General features: G+C 36.7%; 1 protein-coding gene across 7 annotated transcripts in view; it reads left to right on the forward strand.

The window, feature by feature from the left end:
• The first annotated feature begins 3,059 nt into the window (after positions 1-3,059).
• Positions 3,060-21,884, forward strand: part of LOC135688389 (rap1 GTPase-activating protein 1) — a 40,902-nt gene continuing 22,077 nt past the window's right edge. For 2 of the 7 annotated variants that reach the window (XM_065205224.2, XM_065205226.2), the window contains exons 1-4: positions 3,547-8,469; positions 11,609-11,667; positions 17,385-17,420; positions 19,393-19,443. In XM_065205224.2, the coding sequence (XP_065061296.2) occupies positions 8,289-8,469; positions 11,609-11,667; positions 17,385-17,420; positions 19,393-19,443 (327 nt within the window). In that variant the 5' untranslated portion in view covers positions 3,547-8,288. Of the gene's footprint in view, positions 3,520-3,546; positions 8,470-8,498; positions 9,322-11,608; positions 11,668-17,384; positions 17,421-19,392; positions 19,444-19,482; positions 20,510-21,884 lie in introns of those variants that run through there. The other 5 variants (XM_065205225.2, XM_065205222.2, XM_065205221.2 and 2 more) reach the window with 5 other exon arrangements.

Raw genomic sequence — 21,884 nt, forward strand, 5'->3', positions numbered from 1 at the left:
ACTGGTCCCATGAGACATGTACGTAATACCAGATACTAATCAAGCCAAATCAACGAAATATCTAGATACCCTTTCCAAGCATCTTTGCAAAAGTCTTGTCAACTTTGGAACGCTCTACCATCTTCCTGCTTCTCTGACTCTTATGACCTGTCTTTATTCAAATCTAAAGTTAACCAGCTGGAATTGTCTGCCCTCTTTTCCAAACCCTTTTCTGTCCTTCGCTGTAGGCTTCCGGGCCTGTCCCTCACATAACCAACTAAAAAGGAATAGAAAAATGAATATCATCAAAGCCATGTCTTCAGTCGATATCCAATACTCCATGATGTTTTTTTATCTTGGAATTTTTCATACTTTCTTTGAATGTAGCATTCATATTCTTATGCGTGTCAAAATATCTAGATTTTGGGATTTTCCACAATTTAGCTGTTGAGACAAATATTCAATGTCATTATAAGAAGCTAGATTTTCAATATTGGGGCTCTTTCGAATTCAAAAAACGTAACACTCCGCCTAAAATTCTATTTAATACATTACGTATATGAATTATGAAAAATGTCCACTCCAAAATTAATATCAAAAGAAGCTTATCAAAATATTCTTTTGAATATCAAAATTAGTTTATCAAATATTGTCTAAAGTTAATCAAACTTACATCAACACGTTTACAATTAACAATTAATGATTTTTGCTTTATAAATAAATATTGATGTGACCGAAATTGCTGCCTTTAACTTGATTTGGAAAGAATCGAACTTTGATATTAAAGTTTTCAGATTAGGAAAAGAGACAACAAAATTAACTGTTTGAATTTACACATTCCAAGGAAGTTTGTTCCAAAAATCTATTATAATTTATCCTAAGTTCTACTAGTAGGTGTGTTATAAAGCCGTTTCTTATATATAAAAAACGTGTAAACAAGAAAATACATATTTTAAACACAAATAATACACAGTCTAAACAAAGAATTTGTCTTGCTATATTTTTCTATGTTGCAAAAATTTTCAGACATCAAAAATTTCAGATGACAAAAAATTTCGGAAGCTAAAATTTTCGGACGCCTCAAATGTCCGAAAATATTAACGTCCGAAATTGTTTGCCTTTAATGTACTAAAGGGAATGATTTACAAATTTGGTTTCAATTTCGATCGCCATGTTGTTTACAACGTGGCCGCCATTGCTCATTTGTCAAACCTGCGCAATACTTTTGCTCACCAAGTGTACGAGAGCTTTGGCAGAATCTGCAAAATCCAACTTGTCAAAAACCTGAAGTGCACAACGAATATCTTTGCTTAAAAGACTGAAGTAATACAAGTCTTCATACTCTTTTCAGAAATGTCAGCTTTTTGAAAATGGAAACTAAAGTTGAGTCACGTTTAGTCGGACTTTTATTAGGTCTATTGGTCCGACTTATCCGGGGTATGACTTTTGACTTGAATAATGTAGAACAAGGCAATGAAAATTTAAAATCATTCCGACCTAGTGAGAGGTTTAGCCAGGGGTGCCATCTTACAAAGCTAGAAAGGGGGAGAATGCTATTGGCATCATCTAGAATCCATGCCCAAGAACACATCCATAGTCACACCTTATATACTTGTTTTTTGTTAAAGATTCTTTGGTGTGTATTTGAAATCATTTAAACAATTCAGCGACTCTAAAAGGTTGATAGAAATTGCTCATTCATGGAAAATGAATAAATATGAAAGTAATTGGTTAGTTTACATTTTCCAATAGGGAATTGGCCTAAACAAACATTAACTAGCTTGTTACGTGAGGCTCAGCCCCCCAAAACAACTGAAGGTAGATGGACGTGTCACAATCAAAAAGGGCATTTGCTTTCGTTTACTGTTTTGGCGGTTTTAAAGTTGCTATTGTCATGACCTTAGCTATATCTCTAACAGAACCTCGTACCTATAGTTTACGAAGAAAATCGGTTATTCCCAAGATAATCTTTCAAACCGGATAGAGGAATTGTAAAGGGAATATATAGCTCCTTGGGAAACCTGAGATAAGGTGTACCACAAGCGTCATTACCGGGGTTTTTTGTTTAATATCTTCATAGACAATATTATCTTCAACCTTAGCAATTTTATTATTTGTAATTTGGCACATAATAACACAATATCTTCAATTGCTAACAATACTAATGAAACTTAACGATTAATAAGTAAACACAGAATGATCCCTTTATACAAAAATCTTCAAACTTGTTTAAAAGGTTGCTAACACTTCAGAATTTATATCTAGAACAGCTGGAAACAAGGAAAACACCTATTCTAGATAAATTTGATACTACCCCGAACCTAAACAAAAGGCAGCAAATGAAAGGATAGGGCATAATGCTACCCTACATATTGTAGAATTTTATTTCACTAGGGCACAGAATTCTTATATTTAGCTGATTCGTTTAGGTTTTTGTATGGGTAAGGTGGAGCAACCTGTGCCGATGCACCAGCAGCCCAGTGGCGTACCCAAGGGGGGGGGGGGGAATGGAGGGGTCCGGACCCCCCACTTTTCTGAAATATGGTCCTCGAGATTTGTCCAAAAATGATGTAAAACTCATTGGGGGGAGGGGAGAATAGTATACTGTATGCTTGTGTCAATAACAATTGTAAAATTCTTTGCTATTTACCGTAGCTAACATTAATCAAATAATGGGGAAAAATTTCCAAAAAGGGCGTTTCCCCACATTTGCGAGTGTTTGAAGGGCGTGGTCCAAAAAAATTTCTAGGGACTGCGCCCCAGACCCCCCAGTGCTACAGCCCTGGGTACGCCACTGCAGCAGCCCAACGTTGCTTCCTTCAATGAGGCAATGTAACCTCAAAACCTGATTTGATGAGGGATGTGGCAATATCTTCTGAGGGAGCTTTATTTATTTCATAGAATTCTTTTGTTGATGTTTTTTTCCCGAGGAAGATAATATAAAAAGATCTGTACATAATTGTGTTTGCTCATTCTGTAGAATCTGATATCCTTACACCATATGATACTGTCAATCTTAATTAGTGCATTCACTGATGGCAATTATGCTAAACTTCATTCTAAAGCCTATTGAAGTCAGGCCAGGGATCATGAAATCTGATATGATGAAATCAAACTTTGTACTCGTACATTTAAACTGGTTGTCTTGCCAAAAAATGAAACAAGTCTCATATGTGGCATCAATCCACGCATTAACCAAGCAAGCGATTTCTACTCATTGTCTCTTGGGCTTTTATTGCCAAAGGCTAGAGCTCTCGCCTCATCTCAATGGAAGATTACCTTTGTAATGTCGAGCTGCAATTTTCTGTGGTTGGATTTCATCATACTATTGAATTTCGTTAGAGCAAAACGAATCTTTTCAACTATCGTTCTTTTATTGCGGTAAGTCAACCAAAGGTCGAGATAGCATAGCAAGATCATTTCCGCTTTGATTTCGTTTATACGCAGAGAACGTAAATGGCAGTGTCTTCACTATCTACTAATAAAACGTGAGCAAGTTAAGAAAAGGGGATAAAGAGCCTGAACTGGAAAGATATAGCGGTGAGTATTGAACATTAATCATTTCATTTAAAAGTTAGATAGCCAGTGATTCGATTCCACATTTGCCCTTTCCTAACGTCATCACAAATATATAAAAAGCTGTTGGGCAAGTTTTCTACCACTATGATATTGACTTCCAAAGAAACGTCAAGCTTTTACACGAACTTTAGGCGCAAAGTATTGGCGAGTTTCTAACTTTTCAGCAGTTTTTACTATAGAAACTTGAGGTCATGTTCGCATAGTTCTTGTCCCTTTGTATTCCTTTAATTGGTCTGCCACCTTTGTGGTAAATTGATCCAATACTGTTATAACTTTACCTAAGGAAACAGGGGTAAAGGATGGGGTAAGTGAATGACAGAATGTAGCAATATTCTGTATGAAATATGTAGCGATAGGTTTCTTAAGGGGTTTCGGTGACCGTTCAGCATTTTGGTCTTCGAGGAGCCTTTATTTAATAGATTTTGGCTCTTGCTTCTCAGAAAAATAAGAGTTTATTCAAACAGGAACTTTGACTGTCATGACGTCATAATCTAGATCTTGAGATGGTATTTCTATTGAAACTTTTTTGGTTAAAGCAAGAGTGTTCTTTCTGACAACCTTATTTTCAGTACCGTAGTTTGCCCCGCATAAAGGTTCCACTACGCAGGCATGAAATAAGTAACATACACGCAACTCCTAACATGAAATGCTAAAACATATGAAGCCTGCAGGCTTCAGAATTGTGTTCGTGCGCATGTAACCACGGCGTGAGATTATTGGTGGGGCGCCATTATTTGAAAACAGTAGAAGAAAAACTGATTGTTCATCAGAAACAAAAGATCTTTATTACTTTGTAGAGTCACGAGCCCCCTAAAAATCAGGAACATGTTAGAATTCTTCATGGTCTTTACCTTATTGAATATTAGATCACCCACTCAGCTTCTTTCCTATGGCAGTGAATAAAGAAGTCCAGTTCCATTGAGAGAAATTTTATGAGTCAGAGAGACAATCATATCATGCAGCTAAAGCAAGTTAAATTTTTTAGTCCGCCCCAAGACACCATTTGTTTGCGCAGTAGGCAAAAGTTACGCACACGAGAAAATCTTGAACTATTTATAACGATCTATTTGCCGTGATTCATTAAAAGCACTTTTGCTTCTTGGCAGCTGTGTCTACTCCTCCAACATTACCCTTTCGTGTTAGTTTTATTCATTTGCGGGTATATGATGGTATTATTTCTTCACAACAAACTAACTAATGGCAAGCCTTGAGCCCTGAACGTTTTGTTTTAGTTAGGGGCTTGTTCATTTTTTGCACTATGCTTGTCAAGTTGCTTATGTTTGTAAGCCAATTCAAGTCGACAGAGCACCTAAGATAACAAATATTTGAAACCAGCTTCAAGTCTTTTTGCATTTGAATCAAATAATAACTGACTGTTCATAACCATAGAGGATGATTTTTAACAACTCTTAAGTATAAAGATTTATCAAACCAACACCAACAGACAACAGCATTGCATTTACACTGTTGAGGCGATCATGTTTATTTGCATGGCAGAGAAGGAACTAGTGTACAAAAATATCCCTTGCTTTCTCAGTCTTTTTGCATTTTGTCATGCCTAGAATATGGGAAATGAAGTTTCATAAATGTAGACGTTAGACAAAATTGCTGAATTTTTTATTTTCACAAAGGTTTTTCAAAATTTGAAATAAGAATATTTCTTGAAAGAGTGAACATGACGTGTCAATGATGCATCGATCTTTGTGTATCCCTATCATGATTATCACAAGGTCCGTTTGATAGAGAATCTCGACTGCTAAGAACACCTGCTCTGATTTGAAGTTTCTTATATAGAGAAAATAACTTGCTTTTAGCTTTTTCCCAAAGATCTGTTCTACATTACGCCAATTCATAGTTTCCCAGGGGGCTTGAGTTTTCAAGCATCCCCGTATCCAGCGCCTATGTCCATCTCAATGTCCCGAAAGTTCAAGTTTATAATTAAATATGCTTCTACAGCAACTTGTTTTTGTGTAAAAGACGAGGGACATTTGGAAGAATCAATTAATAATGAAGAACGCGGTGATAAGATAAGTCTAGCTTAAAAACCTAGCTACGTTCATTTCACCTACCACTGATACGCACCGACCTGGACGTAGGTCTTCATTTGAGATGTTACACAGTTGAGAGGCTAAAAATGTTACACAACTGTGAGAAGTTACATAGTTGAAATGAACGCACGCGATCCTGATGGGAAACGTAGGGGGAATCCTAAAATGGTCATGGAAGAGGTGATAAGGGGGATGGGCTGACTTGGCCCTTCATGCAAATCCATATAATCTTTTGATAGCACTTTTCATACCTCTGTGGTTTTAGGAAATCAACCTCGCTCTTTGGATGCTTCGTTGGAATTTTTATTGTAAAAATAAAGTTTACTTTTTCGGTAACATAGAATTGATCAGCCCCAGTCCCCCACACCTGTATCCAATCGGGAGGTTTCGCATTACCTAGAAAGCATGCGCAAACTTCATTGTTTGGGAGAATGAGCACCTAAAGGACAATTGCTTCCAGTGACCCAGTCTTTTCCACGGATCAGTAATCCTTCCTCGTTTTTGGCTGTGAAATTTGCAATCTCCGATGCAAATGCTCACAGTTGACTTGGAGGATTTGCCATTATCCGCCTTCCCAACACGCGAGGGAATTTTCAAATGTCTCAAATCTCTTTGGTAAAACAGCAACAGGGACTCCGATGCAAGGGGGAAAAGAAGAGGTTGCCATGATCCTGCAATTGCAATAAGCCCTTCTGATTTGCAAAACAGTTGGAAGCCGTCTTCGGAGGCCCCCCAGAGTCGGCATTCTTGACCAGGGCATCAGATTATAGACAATTGCTGTGCCCTGTGGGGTGTTGTATTAGGGGTATCAGGGGCACGTGCCCCAGGATGTAGAGCTGGGGGGCTCAGGGAGCCGAGTCCCACTTGTTGATGCCGAAATTTGGAAAATTTCTACTATTGTTTTTCGCAACATTTTGTGCAAGAGCCCCCCTAGTTATTTTCATAGCACTACACCAGTGCACGTGCCCCCAATTTTTGGAAACAGACCTACTTGAGTTCTCCTTCAACTCTGAAAGTGCTTCCGACATCTTTGTATGAGCAAGTTCGAAGCAAGCCAGATAGGCCACCAGATGTGAATGCGAACTCAAAGAACCGTACTACCAATCAGTGGCGGATTTAAGGGGGGTGGGGCAGTTGCCCCTCCCTCACCGAATTGAAGGAAGTCTGGCGCCCCTTTTGAAAATTGTGCGCCCCTTTTCAAGAATGAGAGTCAAGTGAAAAACTTTCTGAGACGTATAGGTTGATTTACTTCAAGGATTACCTCAAAGTATACAAGGATTTTTGTGAAAATTCCCTTACAAAGTGAATGGAGAGCCTTCTATCAGTAGTTAAGGACTGAAATTGTTGTATACAGCGTAAACTTGTTACCAATTTTTGAAATTTTTCAGCACCCCCACTACCAACTGTCCCTCCTTCAAATTTGCTCTGGATCCGCCCCAGCAACCAATTTCTTTAACTTGCATCTTTGCTTCTCTTGCTTGAAGACAATTGGTGATCTGTGATCTAACTCAAAGCGCTATTACGTATGACACTAATAGGAGAGCTATGGTTTCGTTTAAACAAGAAACCCAATAGCACCAGTCGCTGAAGTGAGTTCAGCACTGAAAGTGTATTGATTAAAAATCGGGTATAATAGAGGCTCATTTGGTGATCTCGAGAAAAGGCTTTGGACTCTGTATATCACATGAATTCATAGCACGTTTATTCCTTTTTCTGTTTTTTGTATCCTAGGACCAAAATATTGATAAGAACTACAGAAAATTGAAGTTCAGGCTGGCTGTTCTTAATGTTTTCGAATAAGTTTGAGCTGGATTGTTCTTAATTTTTGTGTAAAGAAGTGTAAAGAAGAGTGCAAAGAATAGAGAAACTGGAGCGAATTGATATATCAATGGGCCAAAACTGCAACGTTAGCAAGTTTTATGTAAAGTTAACAGTCGCTCATTAGATAGGGAAGGGCTGCCAGATGGCCGAAGCATTTAGATGGGGCCCGGGGCGGCCGGGGGGGCACTGAAATGACTCAAGATGATTTATTATCATGAGAGTGTAGTTTTACTTTTAAAAAATATTCTGATCTTGACAAGTATAACAAGATAAGCAAAGATAATTATCTTTATAATCAGAAAAGATGGAAAAACAATCTTTATTTGTTTTGGTAGTGTTGAAAAATAATGATTTGATTGTGCTGATGATAAGAAGGCCGTGATCTCTGACAGTAGGGATGTCTAAATTTTTTGAATAAAGCTGTTGTACAATTTTGAACCTAATAGCTCTGGTAATGAATAATAGATGAGGCAATATAAATTGGGCTGTTTTGGTATAATTATAATACGTTAGCGTGGTATGGATAGAGAAATTCAATTTCAACGAAGAGCTGGTGAAGCCTTATGCACTGTTTACTATTTGCTTGCCAAGTCTTAACCAGTTCAAAAGTTTGCACATTGTAAACAATACAGCAGGTTTTTGTAGCTGTCTATATCGCTTTAATAATCAAAAGCAAGGAGCTTCAAAATTGGGACTGGGATTGAACCAAGAAGACATAAAAAAGCTCCCCCAAAATTTCTTCACACTGAGAATATGGAGGAACTCACTCGCTGGCGTGTTGACAGATTGATCGACCAGGAGATAACTGCACAGTTAGATCATTGACTTGTATGTTGCTAGTCATCTTGTGAAGAAGTCAATATGGCAGACGAGGAAGGTCGTCTTCCTCCTTTTTCGGTCAAGAAAAAACGCAACAAGAAGCAAAAGATTCAAAATTTTGTAGCAGGAAGAACGAGAAGGCGAATAAACTCCGAGAGTTCCTCAACATTGTCGGAAACTCGTGCAAAATTTATTCGATCGTCCTCAGTTTCAACTAAAAAAGGTATTTGTGCTGTGTACACATTAACGATATCTTATCTAGGTATATCCAGTAAGTCTATAAATCTGTTGTGCAATCTTTAGAATTTGCTTTTTTAAAAGCTGGCCTGCAAGTTCGTTCCTAAATCAAACCAAAAGTGGAGTTTTTGCTAGATTTTGAAGCTCTAGCGCGCGAAAAATCCGAAATTTGTTAAGAGACCTTTCAAGTCATTTGTTGTATAGGTTTCGAATACAAATATGGAATGCTACAAACATTTATTTTTCATTAAAGACTTGTTATTTTATACCATTTTGTTATGAAGATGCAACTTAATTGGTAAAACCCTTTTTAAGGTATTTTTAAACCGAATATTTGTCCCTAATTTTTTTCGATGAGCCAAGAAAGTTTAGACTAGAGGAAGGTGGGAGGATAGGGGAGTCTCGATACCCAGTATTTCCTTCCATAAATACGAAGACACAAAGCGGAGATATAAATCTCATGAAAACTTTATTTGAAAAGCATAACACCGTTGATTTTTCCTGTGGAAACGAATAAAAGGCAGTTAACAGCTTTCCCATAAGCAACCTTTGTTATAACTTCCGCGAAAAGTTGAATAGGAATCACAGATTCAGAGCGCTGAAAACAGAAGCTGATCGCCCGACACGGATATTTTCGGAGGTTATCGGGTCGAACCGCAAATCAGCATGGAATTGTGTAAAGAATGAAAACGAAGTGTTTCATGTTTAAATACTAGTTTTGTTATGTTGTCACAATGTTTATGTAGTGTATGATAACAAAGTTTTATAAAGGGATTACACAGAAAGGCCTAAGTCCAACTACTTTTTTGAAGGATGGCATCACAAAAAAATCATCTTGGTAAGAAGGGTTAGCTTTATTTTTTATTCTGAAAGCAGCAATTATGAATTAATTTTAATTTTTAGCTTGCGCTGAAGTTTCTACAGCCAACTGTAGCCACTTTCGGCTGATAACAATGGCGATAATATTTTGTTTGCTCTCATTGAGTATAGTGTAGGGCATGAAGTAGGCCTTCACGGAAGATTAAAAATCGATCAAATATCGACAATGAAACGCGTTAATTCTGACCACTATTTATGCGCATTTATTTACAAGCAAACGATCTACAAGTGTGTAAACGTTGTTAACAATCAATCAATGCAAATGGGCCTAACTTGGGTGATCAATTGGACGATGAAATTAACTTTTTTCTTTTCACGTTATCGGTTCTAATTGCTAGCCCTATACCTATTCTTCTTAATTTCAGTCTAAGTTAAGAAAAAACTTAAATTCGCTGTGGTCTTTATGCTACCAGTCAAAAGCTGCAAATATTCTTATCAGAAGAGCGATACGTAGCGATAACGACATTACAGAGTGTTGATATTAAGAAAAGTACGAGGCTTTAAAGTGGTCTTTCGAAGTGCTCTTTATATATGTTCGGCCCCCGAGAAGTCTTCGCAGTACAGAATAATTTGCGGGATGCTTTGGCAGGCCACTCGTTTATTTTTAAATTAAAAACAACTCATACTCAGTATTTAAAGGAAAATATTTAATTCCATCATATTTAGGTAAATTGTTCAGCTTTTTATAATTATCTGTAGATGTGATATAGTGCTGTTTTATCACATTTTGTGGTATTTTATTTTATCGGTTTGTTTTAGGTGACACTCTTTTTTTTATAAGAACAATTTTATAAGAGAACACAAGCCTCAAAATTGGTCAAAAGTTAAGAACAAATTAAGAACAAGCTGAGACTGAGCTACTGTAAAATTCTATTTTGAACAATGCTATTATCTCAAAAATGAGGATTTTCAGCAATGTGTGGGTGCTTTTTCGGTGAATATTAAAACTTTTCATGAAGTGAATGTTGTCTCACTCACTTTATTGACAAATGAGGCCTGAACACCTCCCTTAAGCAAAAAGTTAGCATCTCACTGCTTACACCCTGTCAATTTAAGAACAAATTAAGAACAATTCAGCCTTGGACTTTTGAAAAAACTAAGAACAGTCAGCTTGAACTTAATTTTGCTGGTGTATAGTTATTTTTGGGTGTATAATTAAAGAAGAAAAGAGTGTAAAGTTATTTTTGGGCTCTTTAAAATTTCATCCCAAATGCAAACAGACTGGAGAATATGTCAGTTTATACCAAAACTTTGCGAGTGCAGAGTTGCTTTTGATTTTGAGAAGGTTGAAATTTGTAAAACTGTAGGGTTTGTATGTGCCATGCCTTGCACACATGACCTGTTAAATGAAACAAAGCCTTGCAGGTTATTTCTTTTCAAACAAGTATTAATTGGATTTTCAGGAAATTCTACCTGATCTTCTTGAGTATTTTATATTATACAATAAGTGGACTTACACAGAAGTTGATAATCAATTTCTGTGCTATCTTCTTATTTTTGATAGCCAATTTTGAAATATGATAAGAGAAAGTAGGAGTAAGAAATACACTGACAAAAAGCAAACTGGTCAGATTTCTCTGACAAAGAGATAACTTTTGAGCAAGTAACATTTATTTGTAAATACAGGTCAAGGTTCTGGTAGCTCATTTAGAGCTGATCTGGGCCTGCAGCCCCCCACCCCCAGATTGATAAACTATACTAAATACCTTGAGTACGTGTGTATACATACCACAAAAGTATGTTCAAGTCACTGTTTATTCTTCTTACCATTACTTAGAAGCCAAAAGTGATGTAAATTTTTTCCATGATATTCATTTTTAGCCTTCCAGCAATAAGTTTAGCATTTTTAGATATTGTTGGAGAATTCTTCAAAATGTTATTATTGAAGAACATGTAGATATTTAGTTTGATGAATGAATTTTAACTGTACTTGGAGATTTTAACCAACTTAGTTATGTTAAAGGAATGTATTAGCTACTTCTGTAAAGTTAAAAAAGCAGCTGATTTTGAAAAAAAACCAGTTGTATGTTCAAGATCTACTGGTTTAATCATACTTTTAAGGATAAGTGTTTACTAAAAGATTGCAATTTATTAATGTTTTCTATTTCTTTTCCCTTTATCTCAAGTCTAATCTCAGTTTTATACAATTTGCTATCATTTGACATGAAAATTGTTGTTTATTCTGATATGGTATTTTAAATATGTGTTTGCCAAGTTCATTGAAATGTTTTTTCCCCTAATTGCAGAACCAACAGTAGCACCAAATTCAGATGCTGGTAGCAAAGCAGAAGACAGATATGTAGAGGTTTGCTATTAGATCCATACAAATTTCATTTTTTAAAACTCTGCTTATTCGATTTACTTTTTCTTGTATGGTATTGTTTGTGAAAGGTGCTGCAGATGATATTGACTCTACAAACTGAATGATCTAGAGTTTACTGTGTAACACTGATTTTACTTTTTGTTACCGGTTCTAGCTGTTTGGAAGTAGCAGGTGTTTAGGTAGAGGAAGTTCAAATGGAAAAGACATGATAAAAGGAAATAATAAAAGGGACTGCAGAGCATTATGGAATGTGGATGGGGGGTTAATCATATTTTAGGGGGGGGGGGTAAAATAAGTAGGAAAATTATATTGTTAAGACTCAGAAGGGGTTGGAGTGGAAAGGAAGCTTGTAGAAAGGGGTAGAGATTAGGAAGGGAAAACGACTCCTCCTTCACAATGTATTTGCTGCTCTTTTGAGAGGTTTGAAATTCCTCTACACCACAAGACTGCTTTGTCACTTCTGTTTAAATTTGATCTGTCTCTTTTGGGCCACTCAAAACATGTTGACCTTGTGGCTTGTGATTAAAATGAAAAAGAACATTCATTGTTTCAGTTATTGCTGTAGATTAGGAGTATTAGCTTATTGTGGTCAACGAAATGTGACAGCTGTACTATTTTTAATTTTTGGTGGTGTAATTCAAGGATGTTTGTGGCTCATTGCCCAGTAGTTCCTTTAAAAGACTTTGACAATGACAAAGATAGTTTGATATAAGGCTTGTGGGAAACCCTGCTATGTTCAATAGTGGCTACATCCTCTACTGTTGCCATCATGATATTTGTGCAAGGATTCTTTTGAAGATTTGTGGGGAGAGGTTAGGTGCCTCTCAGCCAAAGTTGTGGAGAGGTACAGGCCTCGCTCAGCTCTCCTTAGCAATTTCAAGGTGAGCTATTTGAAGGTTAATTAGAATAGAAGCAAAGGGAAATTGATTTCAAGGGGAGCAAATTGCTTTTTAGAGCAATTTAGGAGAGCAATCTGTAGCTCCCTTCCAGCATTTAAGGGGACCCTGGAGGGGAGCAAGAGCTTTGGCTCTTCTCAAATGGCCAAGCCTGAGGTTCAATATTTTAAAGGGAATTGAAGTCATACCTTAAAAAATTTGTAGGGATGTCTTTGGAGGCAGCAGTCTTCTGGTTCTTTATCCCAGTATTCTTATATATTCTTCTTTTCTTAAAGTTGCTCGACTGTTCTTGTTTCTGACCTACTGCAATGGGGAATTTGATTGTCTGAGATTTTCCTGGGAAGGTTTTTAAGTTTAAGGGGGATTGTCAAAGAGAAAGGCGAAAACATTTCTTGATTCTAAATGTGTACCGCATTGGACATTTGAAGCTATCAGAGCCAGATACATCATTTTTAAATGCAGAAGGCATTTTAAAAGAAAGAAAACATTAAAGGTGTGATAACCATTGATACACCGCGTGGCTGAAAGCTTTTCACAAAGACACCTCTACCAATGCAAACAACCATAGATGTGAAAAACATTCTGCCTTGGCGAAAAGACACGTTGTAATTCAAAGCATCATCTTGAATTTCTCGCGCGTCATTAAGACAAATGTTCTTTTTCGCTCGACAAATGAATATGCAATTTCGTTTATCTTGCCGCAGAAAAAAAGACCGCGAGATGTCCGATGTTATGGTGAAAGTATCCTGTGTTGAATATTTCTTTTATCGGCTTCTGTTCAACGTTTTATATCAATGTATATCGTCTAGGCAGAAACAAGAAAGATGACTGTTGGCGTAAGATAAATTAAATATCGTCAGCGCAAAACAAACGCTACTTTACGACGAAAAGAAGCATATAAACTATCAGAAAATATATCTAATAGTAACCAGATCGGCCTTCGAATCAAGTTTTATTTTAACGTGCAGCTATAACCAATTTGTGCAGTGATAAATCGTAATTGTGCAGTGATAAACTCAAATTTTGTGCAGTGATGAAACTAGAATAGAGAGATTTGGCATTTAGAAAGCAAAATTGCAGCAACTACCAGTAGACACATAAAAAACTTTGTTCAGCATTACATCTCTGGAATTTGTTCAGTACCTAAAAGCTATCGAGTTTCTTTTTCATAATCCTTTCGTTAAGATCTTTATTCTCGAAAACATGTTTCAACCTAGACCACTTTTCTTCGTCGAAATCTAATGTAAAGCTTGGGTGTGAGCTTGTGTAATTCGATAGTTCCACATACATTTAGTTTGATGGGTGTGGCCATGAAGATTTTCAAAAGGTGATACCCAAATTTTCAAAATTTTTGAATATGTGCAGTGATAAAAATTCCTTAAAATAAACCTTGCTTCGGATTACGTAGGTTTTTTTTCCACGAATATGGCAACTAAAGTATCGTGGTTTTGGAAATTGTTATTCGCATTTTTCATATTGGTTGTTGGTGGTAATTTTCTGCCTATGGCCATTCGTAAAAGTTTCTCATTTAGCCACGTGCGGAAATTCGATTGGTAACAGTTGAATATCTCCTCTCATAGAATCTTTAAATGTCTCGCGTGCCTTAGAATATTTCATTTCTAAGGCTCTTTTGTCATTTGATTGTCCTACAGTAATTAGATTCTGCAAAGGATTTAGCTCTCTATATTGCATCCAAGTTATTGAACATGGCTATTAGAAAAATGTTTGCATTTTTATGTACGAAGAATGAGTACATGAAGGGGGGATTTTGCTCGGCTCGATGGGCATCCATATATATAGATATATATATATATATATATATATATATATATGTAGAATTGTTGCCAATTGTGTAACAATGGATCGGCATTTTGATGAGTTCAACAATGGTAACATAGAAGCCGAATTCAAAGGCGGGAGACAATCGAAACAATGCAGGCATAGAATGTCAAAATCAAAGGATTTTCCCAATTTTCCCAAACGAACAATCGAGAATCGTGAGTTTCCCGATTAAGTGGGCAATTGAGGTTCGCTAATCGACACTTAGGTCTATAATCGTGCTATTAAATTGGGTTCGGCTGCTAGCGTGAGATCCCCTTTGTGGTCATCCTCTTAGATTCGACCAATCACATTTAGTTTTGCTCGTGACGTTGTGCAGTTAAAATTGGTTCTGTACGTGCATGTTGAACGGTAGCCAGAATAGATCAGAAACTTCTCGTAATCGAGAGTGGTGCTTTCATCTTGTCAAGCGTCAACGTAATTAGACGTATAATTTGCAATTTGTTATGTAGGATACAAAAGAAAGTGCGGGAATATGCGATTTCACGAGTTTCTGCAAGAATTAGCTTTCATGAATGAGTCGTGGAAAATATATTGTTAAGTGTTTGAAATCTGTTTAGTTTTTCGCAAGTTTTGCAAAGTCGGTGAAAGTTATTCGAAGATTTCCAGGCTTTGCGAAATTGTCGCAAAATGCTTGCAGGGACTTTTCAATTTTCTCTGGGGTTGATCCAAAATTCATTCGAAATTTTTCAGACCCCGTTGGATAAGGTGGTTTGGTATAGGAAAAACATAGAAACAATGGAAATTTGTTAAAAGTCTCAGGTCGGACCAACAGTTACCAGAATGATCCATTAATTAATCTTGGGATCGGTGTCTACATTTCTTAATGAAATAGTTGAATTTCCGAGTTGAAGAAATCTTTGCTCTCGCAACTAGGAAGTTTACGAAGTCTGTGAATTAAAAGTTTGCTCACAATTACGTACGAAAGATTCCCCTTCGTAACCAAGTAATTGCACTGCAGTGAGATCATTATGCTGGAACCGTTTTGTCAGCGCGGGTCGTTAGGGATCGTTAGGCACGCATCGATTTCTCCTTCTTGCAAAGGTTGATAGTGGAATTCAAAGGTCTGGGTTTGGTAAACTTACTGCGTCATAGCATTGCCCGCTGTTTATCAAGAAAGTGTAAATCTGCGAAACGCATTTTGAAAAAGCAACCGAATAAGAATAATTATTCGTGTTATGTTATCAAGCAAAAAATGTCCTTCGTCAAATAAAAAAACAGATTCCCAGTTAGGTTCCACTCAAAGAGCCCCAATAAATGAGTTCTGTAATCTTGGCGAGTCATAGCTCGTGCCACCGTTTTTTAGGTATTTTAAGTCTGTGAATCGCAATCTCATAGAGCATAAAGGTTCTTAGTTGTCTGGGAAACAGACTGGAAGTGCATCTAGAAAAGTTCAGACTTTTAATACATTTGGAATCTTCGTTGTCGTCATCATTGTCATCGTCGTCATCATAATCATCATCATCAATCATCATAATCATAATCATAATCATAATCATCAATCATAATCATAATCATAATCATCATCATCATCAATCATCATCATCATCAGTTTTGTCCACATCGCCAATTCATAATATCGAAGTACCATTCCTCCACATTCTTCGTACATTGCAAAAGCCGTGCTATTTTATGATATGAGTTTGAAAAGGTTCTAGTCAATGCCTTAATTGTAAATGCCAATTAATTGGTAACTGAATGCTCTTCAGTTAACTAGTATTGCCTTCTTGCCGGTTTAAACGACGACGCAAGATTATGACGTAACGTTGCGGAACTTGACGTTAAATGGAACTGTTTCATTATTTGGTTTCTGTTTGATGTGGCTATTAAAAACAGTGTATGTGCAACAGAAAAAATGGATTTTAATCGAATTTACACTAAAATATGTTGCTCTTTGTTATTGATGCCTTTTTTGAACCGACACAAAAATAACAAAACGGGTGACAAGTTGCTAGGGCGTTTTTAGACAGGAAATTGGGTCAACACCATGTTGCTGCTTGTGGCTCTGTAGCAGAGTGCCTTTTGGACTGATTATCTTCAATTCCCATTTCTGAGAAATTTTGTTCCCTCCATCGCACTACACTCCTTTTTTACAGGAACCTTTGCTAAGTACAAACATATTTTTTGAATGAGTAAATGCTCGAAACGTCATGTTTTTAACAATCAAACTATTATATTTTCATTCTGGTACTCAATTTATTTGCTAACTCTATTATCTTGTTAGTTGTATAAGGATATGTGAGAGATCCTAAGGGATCTTTCAGCCATGCCCCCATTCTTTCTACTTGTCGCGGACCCGTTGGCGTGTGGCTCTAACAGAGAGCTGCAATGTGAGGGTTTGTCCACAGTTTATTATTAGAGGACAGTTCCCCAGAGAAAAAGGGTTTCTCCCTAGGCAAGAGGCTGAATCTGCAATGCGTGAAATCAAGGATACAGCTGTAAACGCACGTATTTCTTGCTTGAAAGAGAGAGTGTCCTGTTCCCCTGGATGACATTTCTTGGCTTGCTAAAACCCAAGTCCGCAACGCAACTCGTGATGATTCTTCGTGATGATCCCTATGACTTTAAGTGGGATCTGGGAACAACCGGGAATTACGTGCTAATACTGATGTTACTGTTGCGAATCACCTCACTGTTGCGAATCACGTCACTGTTGCTAATCACGTCACTGTTGCTAATAACGTGATATACCACTATCATTCTATACACATATATCAAGATGACATGTTTACTGCTTTTTTAAGATCTCGTCCGTGTCCTGCCTTGTTTCCTGGTTAAAGTTCAAATTTAATTCCGATTAGTTGTTTTGCAGAACAACCGACTTTGAAGGATGCATGTCACCTAAGAAATCCTCTGGTTAACACCTACTTTTGCATGCTAATCTTCTTTCCTCTCCAGAACTTGAATTTTCTATTCAAACGCTAAGTATTTCCAGTATTGTTAATCGTTCTTATTTACTCATAGGAGCTTGATTTTCTTGAGATGCTTGGCAGGCTGCAGGTAATTTCCACGATTTTTTTCTCATGCTCACAGTTATTTAACTTAGAAAGTGTTCTATTCAAAGTTTATAAGCATCTTACCCCTGCGCATTCCTCTCATTTATGGTATGAAATCAAAACTGTGATATGACTGAGCAACGGCTGCGCTGTTTCCAAACATTTGCAGCACGTTCGATGACCTAGGCAGACTTTTATCTTCCCCGTATATGATGTATTTTGGTAGCACTGCTTGTTTTCAATACCAAAACTTCTTTGTAGGTAACTAGGCCACATTATCCGCCTTCGAAACAAGAAATGAAAACATCAGCCAGTTTGTTTTATTGTTTTATGTTCAAGAGAGATTATCAGAATTATTTCAAGTTTCATTGAAAAAAGACGGCATTGAATCCTTTATTTTAGTGACATGGTGCTACAATGACTTCATGGGGCAATTTTTTATGTGGTATATAGTCGTATTAATAGTAGTGTGGATTTTCCTCTATCAATTATGCCCCTTTTTAGGCATGGTCTTGTCATTGCAATTTTAGCCTGGTCAAGCAACACCTTGAACGCAATATTTTATGGTTTCAAGAAAGTCGACTTGTGCAATGAATTTTTTTCATATGAAAGTAGCTAAAGTTTGACTTGTTATCGACATAAGAGTAGTGAAAGTTGTATTGAAAAAAGACGGGGCGAATTGAGACCTAATTGTAGCGTCGACGTAAATGGTTTTTTGAGTAATGCGATTTTGAATGGTGTTAACCTTCCTTATAATATAGACTTTAATGGCCATTTAATTACAGACCTTAATTGGCATTTGAATAAAAACATTTTTGGGTCGTCTTTGCTTACCTGTTTGGTAAAATGAATGACACCGTAATCGAATGAATTTCCTTCATAAATGTCTGTCTTTAAGAACCAAAACATTTTATTTTTTTTGGACTTTCGATTACTGCAAATTGGCCATTTCAATTTGGTTGTTGCCTTTGACAGTGGTATTTAGTTGGCAAGCGTAGACGATTCAGTTTCCAAACAATGTTGCATTGAAAGATTTTTAAATTAAAATATTAGTTTCTATGCCTTTCAAAACAGCTGTCAATTTAAGTGTTTTTCTTTAGAGGAATGAAAAATTTTCATTGTTCGATTAACATTAAAATGACCTCCCTTTTCATTAACCGTCACTACAAACACGTATTTTTGAATTGGGAAAACATTGGAACTTGTAAGCCTTTCAACATCTAGATTTGAAAGGACGAAAGACTTTTTTGCTGATTCATAAGATGTTTGAATGGTATTTTGTAAAAGACTTTTTGGTGATTAATAAGAAGTTTGAATGGCATTTTATTTACTTTTCATTCAAGTTTTAATATTTAATGATGTAAAACAAGTTCAGTTTTGATTACAGGTCAGTGACAACTTAGGAAAGTCATAGAGATACCTCTGTGATGCTAGTCTGGCCCTGTTGAATTTGTCTCGTTTTCATAAATTTAAAAAAGAAGCGTTATCGTTTCAAAGAGCTATTTTAGAAGCGCTGTAGGATAGATTGAGTGAAGCTAAATCCCTAAGATAAATTCTCTGTAATGCTACCGTTGACCTTTCGTTTACGAATAATTCGAACGATTTTAAGCCGTTCATAAAAACCCTTTCAGTTTGGAAAGCGCCAGAGGCAATACTTCTTGAAAATTTTACCCTAACAACTGCAGCCTAGTGATATCTCTGAGCTGGTTTTATGTTTGTTCGATTTATGTGCTATTCTTCCTGAAAGAATTGTGCAAGGCTCGTTTAGCAGCTCGAACTAACTCATTTGACGAGGTAGTATCGACTTTACCTTACAAATGTCTGGAGACATGTTTAATTAGATGGCTTTGTTCAATATTCCATCATTTAGGAGACCTGTTCTATCTGTTCGTTGTTGACATTAGACGATACTAAAATCGTCTTTCCTTCTGTATATTTGACAAATGGGATCATCAATATTATTTTGTTATTTGTAGTCAAGCCGCCTGGATGATCAGCGCACAAGTCTTCCGGCTTCTCTTGCAAAGGTAAAACAGAACAGCTATTCTTGTTATATTCAATTGTAAGATTTTTTTCTGGAGAAGCAATGTACACATCACAGGCCTACGGTGTCAAATTTATCACTTCTAGCCTAGTTAAGTTTAGAGACGGTGGTATGTTGACAGTTGATGCACCGTTTTTCACCTCTTATTCTATCTTTCTTTATTACAGTATTGATTTTGTTTTTTTCTAATACAGCGTTTTGTAGTTTATTTTCACGAATCTTAAGCTCACTTTGTAGTTTTTCCTAAAGGGGCTTGAGCGGCAGGTACAATCCTTTCCAAATTTGTTGGAACACTTGCACGAGGATGAAGATATTTTTAAAAATGCATCCCCAACTCCCCTTTACAGTGTTGCTTAATTTGGATGTTTAGATGCTGAAGGTAAACATTTTGTCACTGAAAGCTTCACGAAGGTATTGAGAAAATATATAAACATTGGGCAGTGGTAGAGGGGCCAATTTTTGGAAGCAATAGTTATGTATTCAGAAGTTAGTTCTAGACTTGCTTTGTCTGTTAGCATGCCGTCAGAGAAAGGGGTGTAGATGTTTTGATGTGGCACCCACAAAACAATGCTTGTTAGTTATGAAGAGGTCATTGAATGAAAAGCTGTATCAGAAAGTTCTTGGATTTACAAAGAGTTAATCTGTGAAGCAATGACAAAGAGTGTTTATTTTTTATTGCGTAATGACCGAGTGTAATGAGATCCAATCTAAGTAGTAACCACACTAGAGGGTTGAGAGTATTAAATGCTTGCTGCTTGATGACGTCATTTTCAGTTGAAATTGTGTCTGATACGACACGGAGATGTAAGATTTTTGTTAAAGCTTCATGCTGCCTGGCAACGTAGACACGACGTGCATGAAACTCGTAAAGGTTATAGCAGTTCGAAGTTCCTACTTAAAGTATGTCTATTCATAACGATTCAAGCTCACTCTTGTGTTATCAGTTTGAAAACGACGAACACAGGTAGATCTTACTTTGAAAGGAGTTTTAATGAATTGAGCACGTATAGGTTATGAAAGTGCGTTGGCTTCTGCATGATCTCAGAGAGGTAAGTACAATTGCAGTATGTCCTGTAATGTAGCATGGGATGCGTTGTTTCAAAACATTGATTATGCGGAATCATTGGGTTAAGTCTCGATATCTAACTTGAAAAAATTTGGATCGACAAATTGTTCTGAGATGCTTGGTGCTAGATTTGAGCAACATCGAGCAGTCTAGCTTCCTGGTGAAGTTCGTAGTACATGAAGTACTAGGAAGTTAGATCATTCGTTCAATATTGGTTTCAGTTGGTTTCTGCCTATTCAAAATAATTTGTTGTGCGTCAGGAAATGTTCGTGACCTTTTTTCACGTCAAGAGATTCGCTTCCGTTCTGACGCTGTATTTAGACGTGGGAAGTATATCTTTATCCCTTGTGTCTTAATTTCTAGGCCATCAGGGCAATCATGTTCTTGGATTTAACAAAACTTCGTTGTTCTCAGTTTTATCACGATTTCATAGTTTCTTAATTTTTTTGCTTCGAGTACTGAAGTTTCTTAATTTTTCCTGACTGTCCAGTACTCGTTTTTTATAGCCAGTTTCTTAATAAAAAAATAAGTTTTTCTAATTTTCTAATACTCCAGCTTTTCTAATAAGTTCCGAGATTAATACGGCTGTGAAACAATTGCGGCTGTTTTAGTGGCAAGGTCTTAAGTAGGTACCGTGTCAGCGGATCCCGATCAGACAGGAGGACGAAAAAGTCCACTTTCTGCCTTGTTACCTTACATGGGAACGACAGCAAGCTTGTTGCTCTTAATGCATTCCAAATAGCTCCTCGACTTTGTTATTTCGAATTTCATCTTCCAAACTTCTTGATCGGATTATTATTATTATTATCAGCGGTCTACAGAAACCTGTTTCCATCGTGCTTGTAATGAACAATGCAGAGGATTTTACAGTTGCTTTATTTCCACCATTGGGTGTTAGAACTATCAAATTGTACTGTATCGAGGTATAAAATTTCTATCGTCAGTAGACAGCTGCAGAAATCTTGCATGGCTCTTTCGAATGTTGTATGTCATTTTGGATCCTGTTCCCAAGTTTCAGATTATTGGCTTATGGCCTCAAAATGTTATTCTTTTTGTTATGTAATGCTGTAGGCAACCTATTGAAACTTTAAGAGTTTAGATTAGAAAAATGGGTTAAGAGATCAAAAGAAAGGCTTCCCTAGGCGAAGAAATGTTTTGGCTCTAAAACTGGTAGAACTGGGAAACAATTGAGCATAGTGATTAAGAGAAGAGGTTTGGATATTGAAAATGATTCCTGAAAAACATTTGTTAAAGTCATTAGCTTGATTCTCATAATGCAGAGTTTAGAAAAATCGAGACTAGAAAAATTTTGCAGAATTTTCATGGTTAAAACCGAAGTGCTTTCATGGTTCTAGAAT

The sequence above is a fragment of the Rhopilema esculentum genome, chromosome 19, assembly GCF_057945365.1.
Source record: "Rhopilema esculentum isolate cy_ngs chromosome 19, ASM5794536v1, whole genome shotgun sequence".
NCBI lineage: Eukaryota > Metazoa > Cnidaria > Scyphozoa > Rhizostomeae > Rhizostomatidae > Rhopilema > Rhopilema esculentum.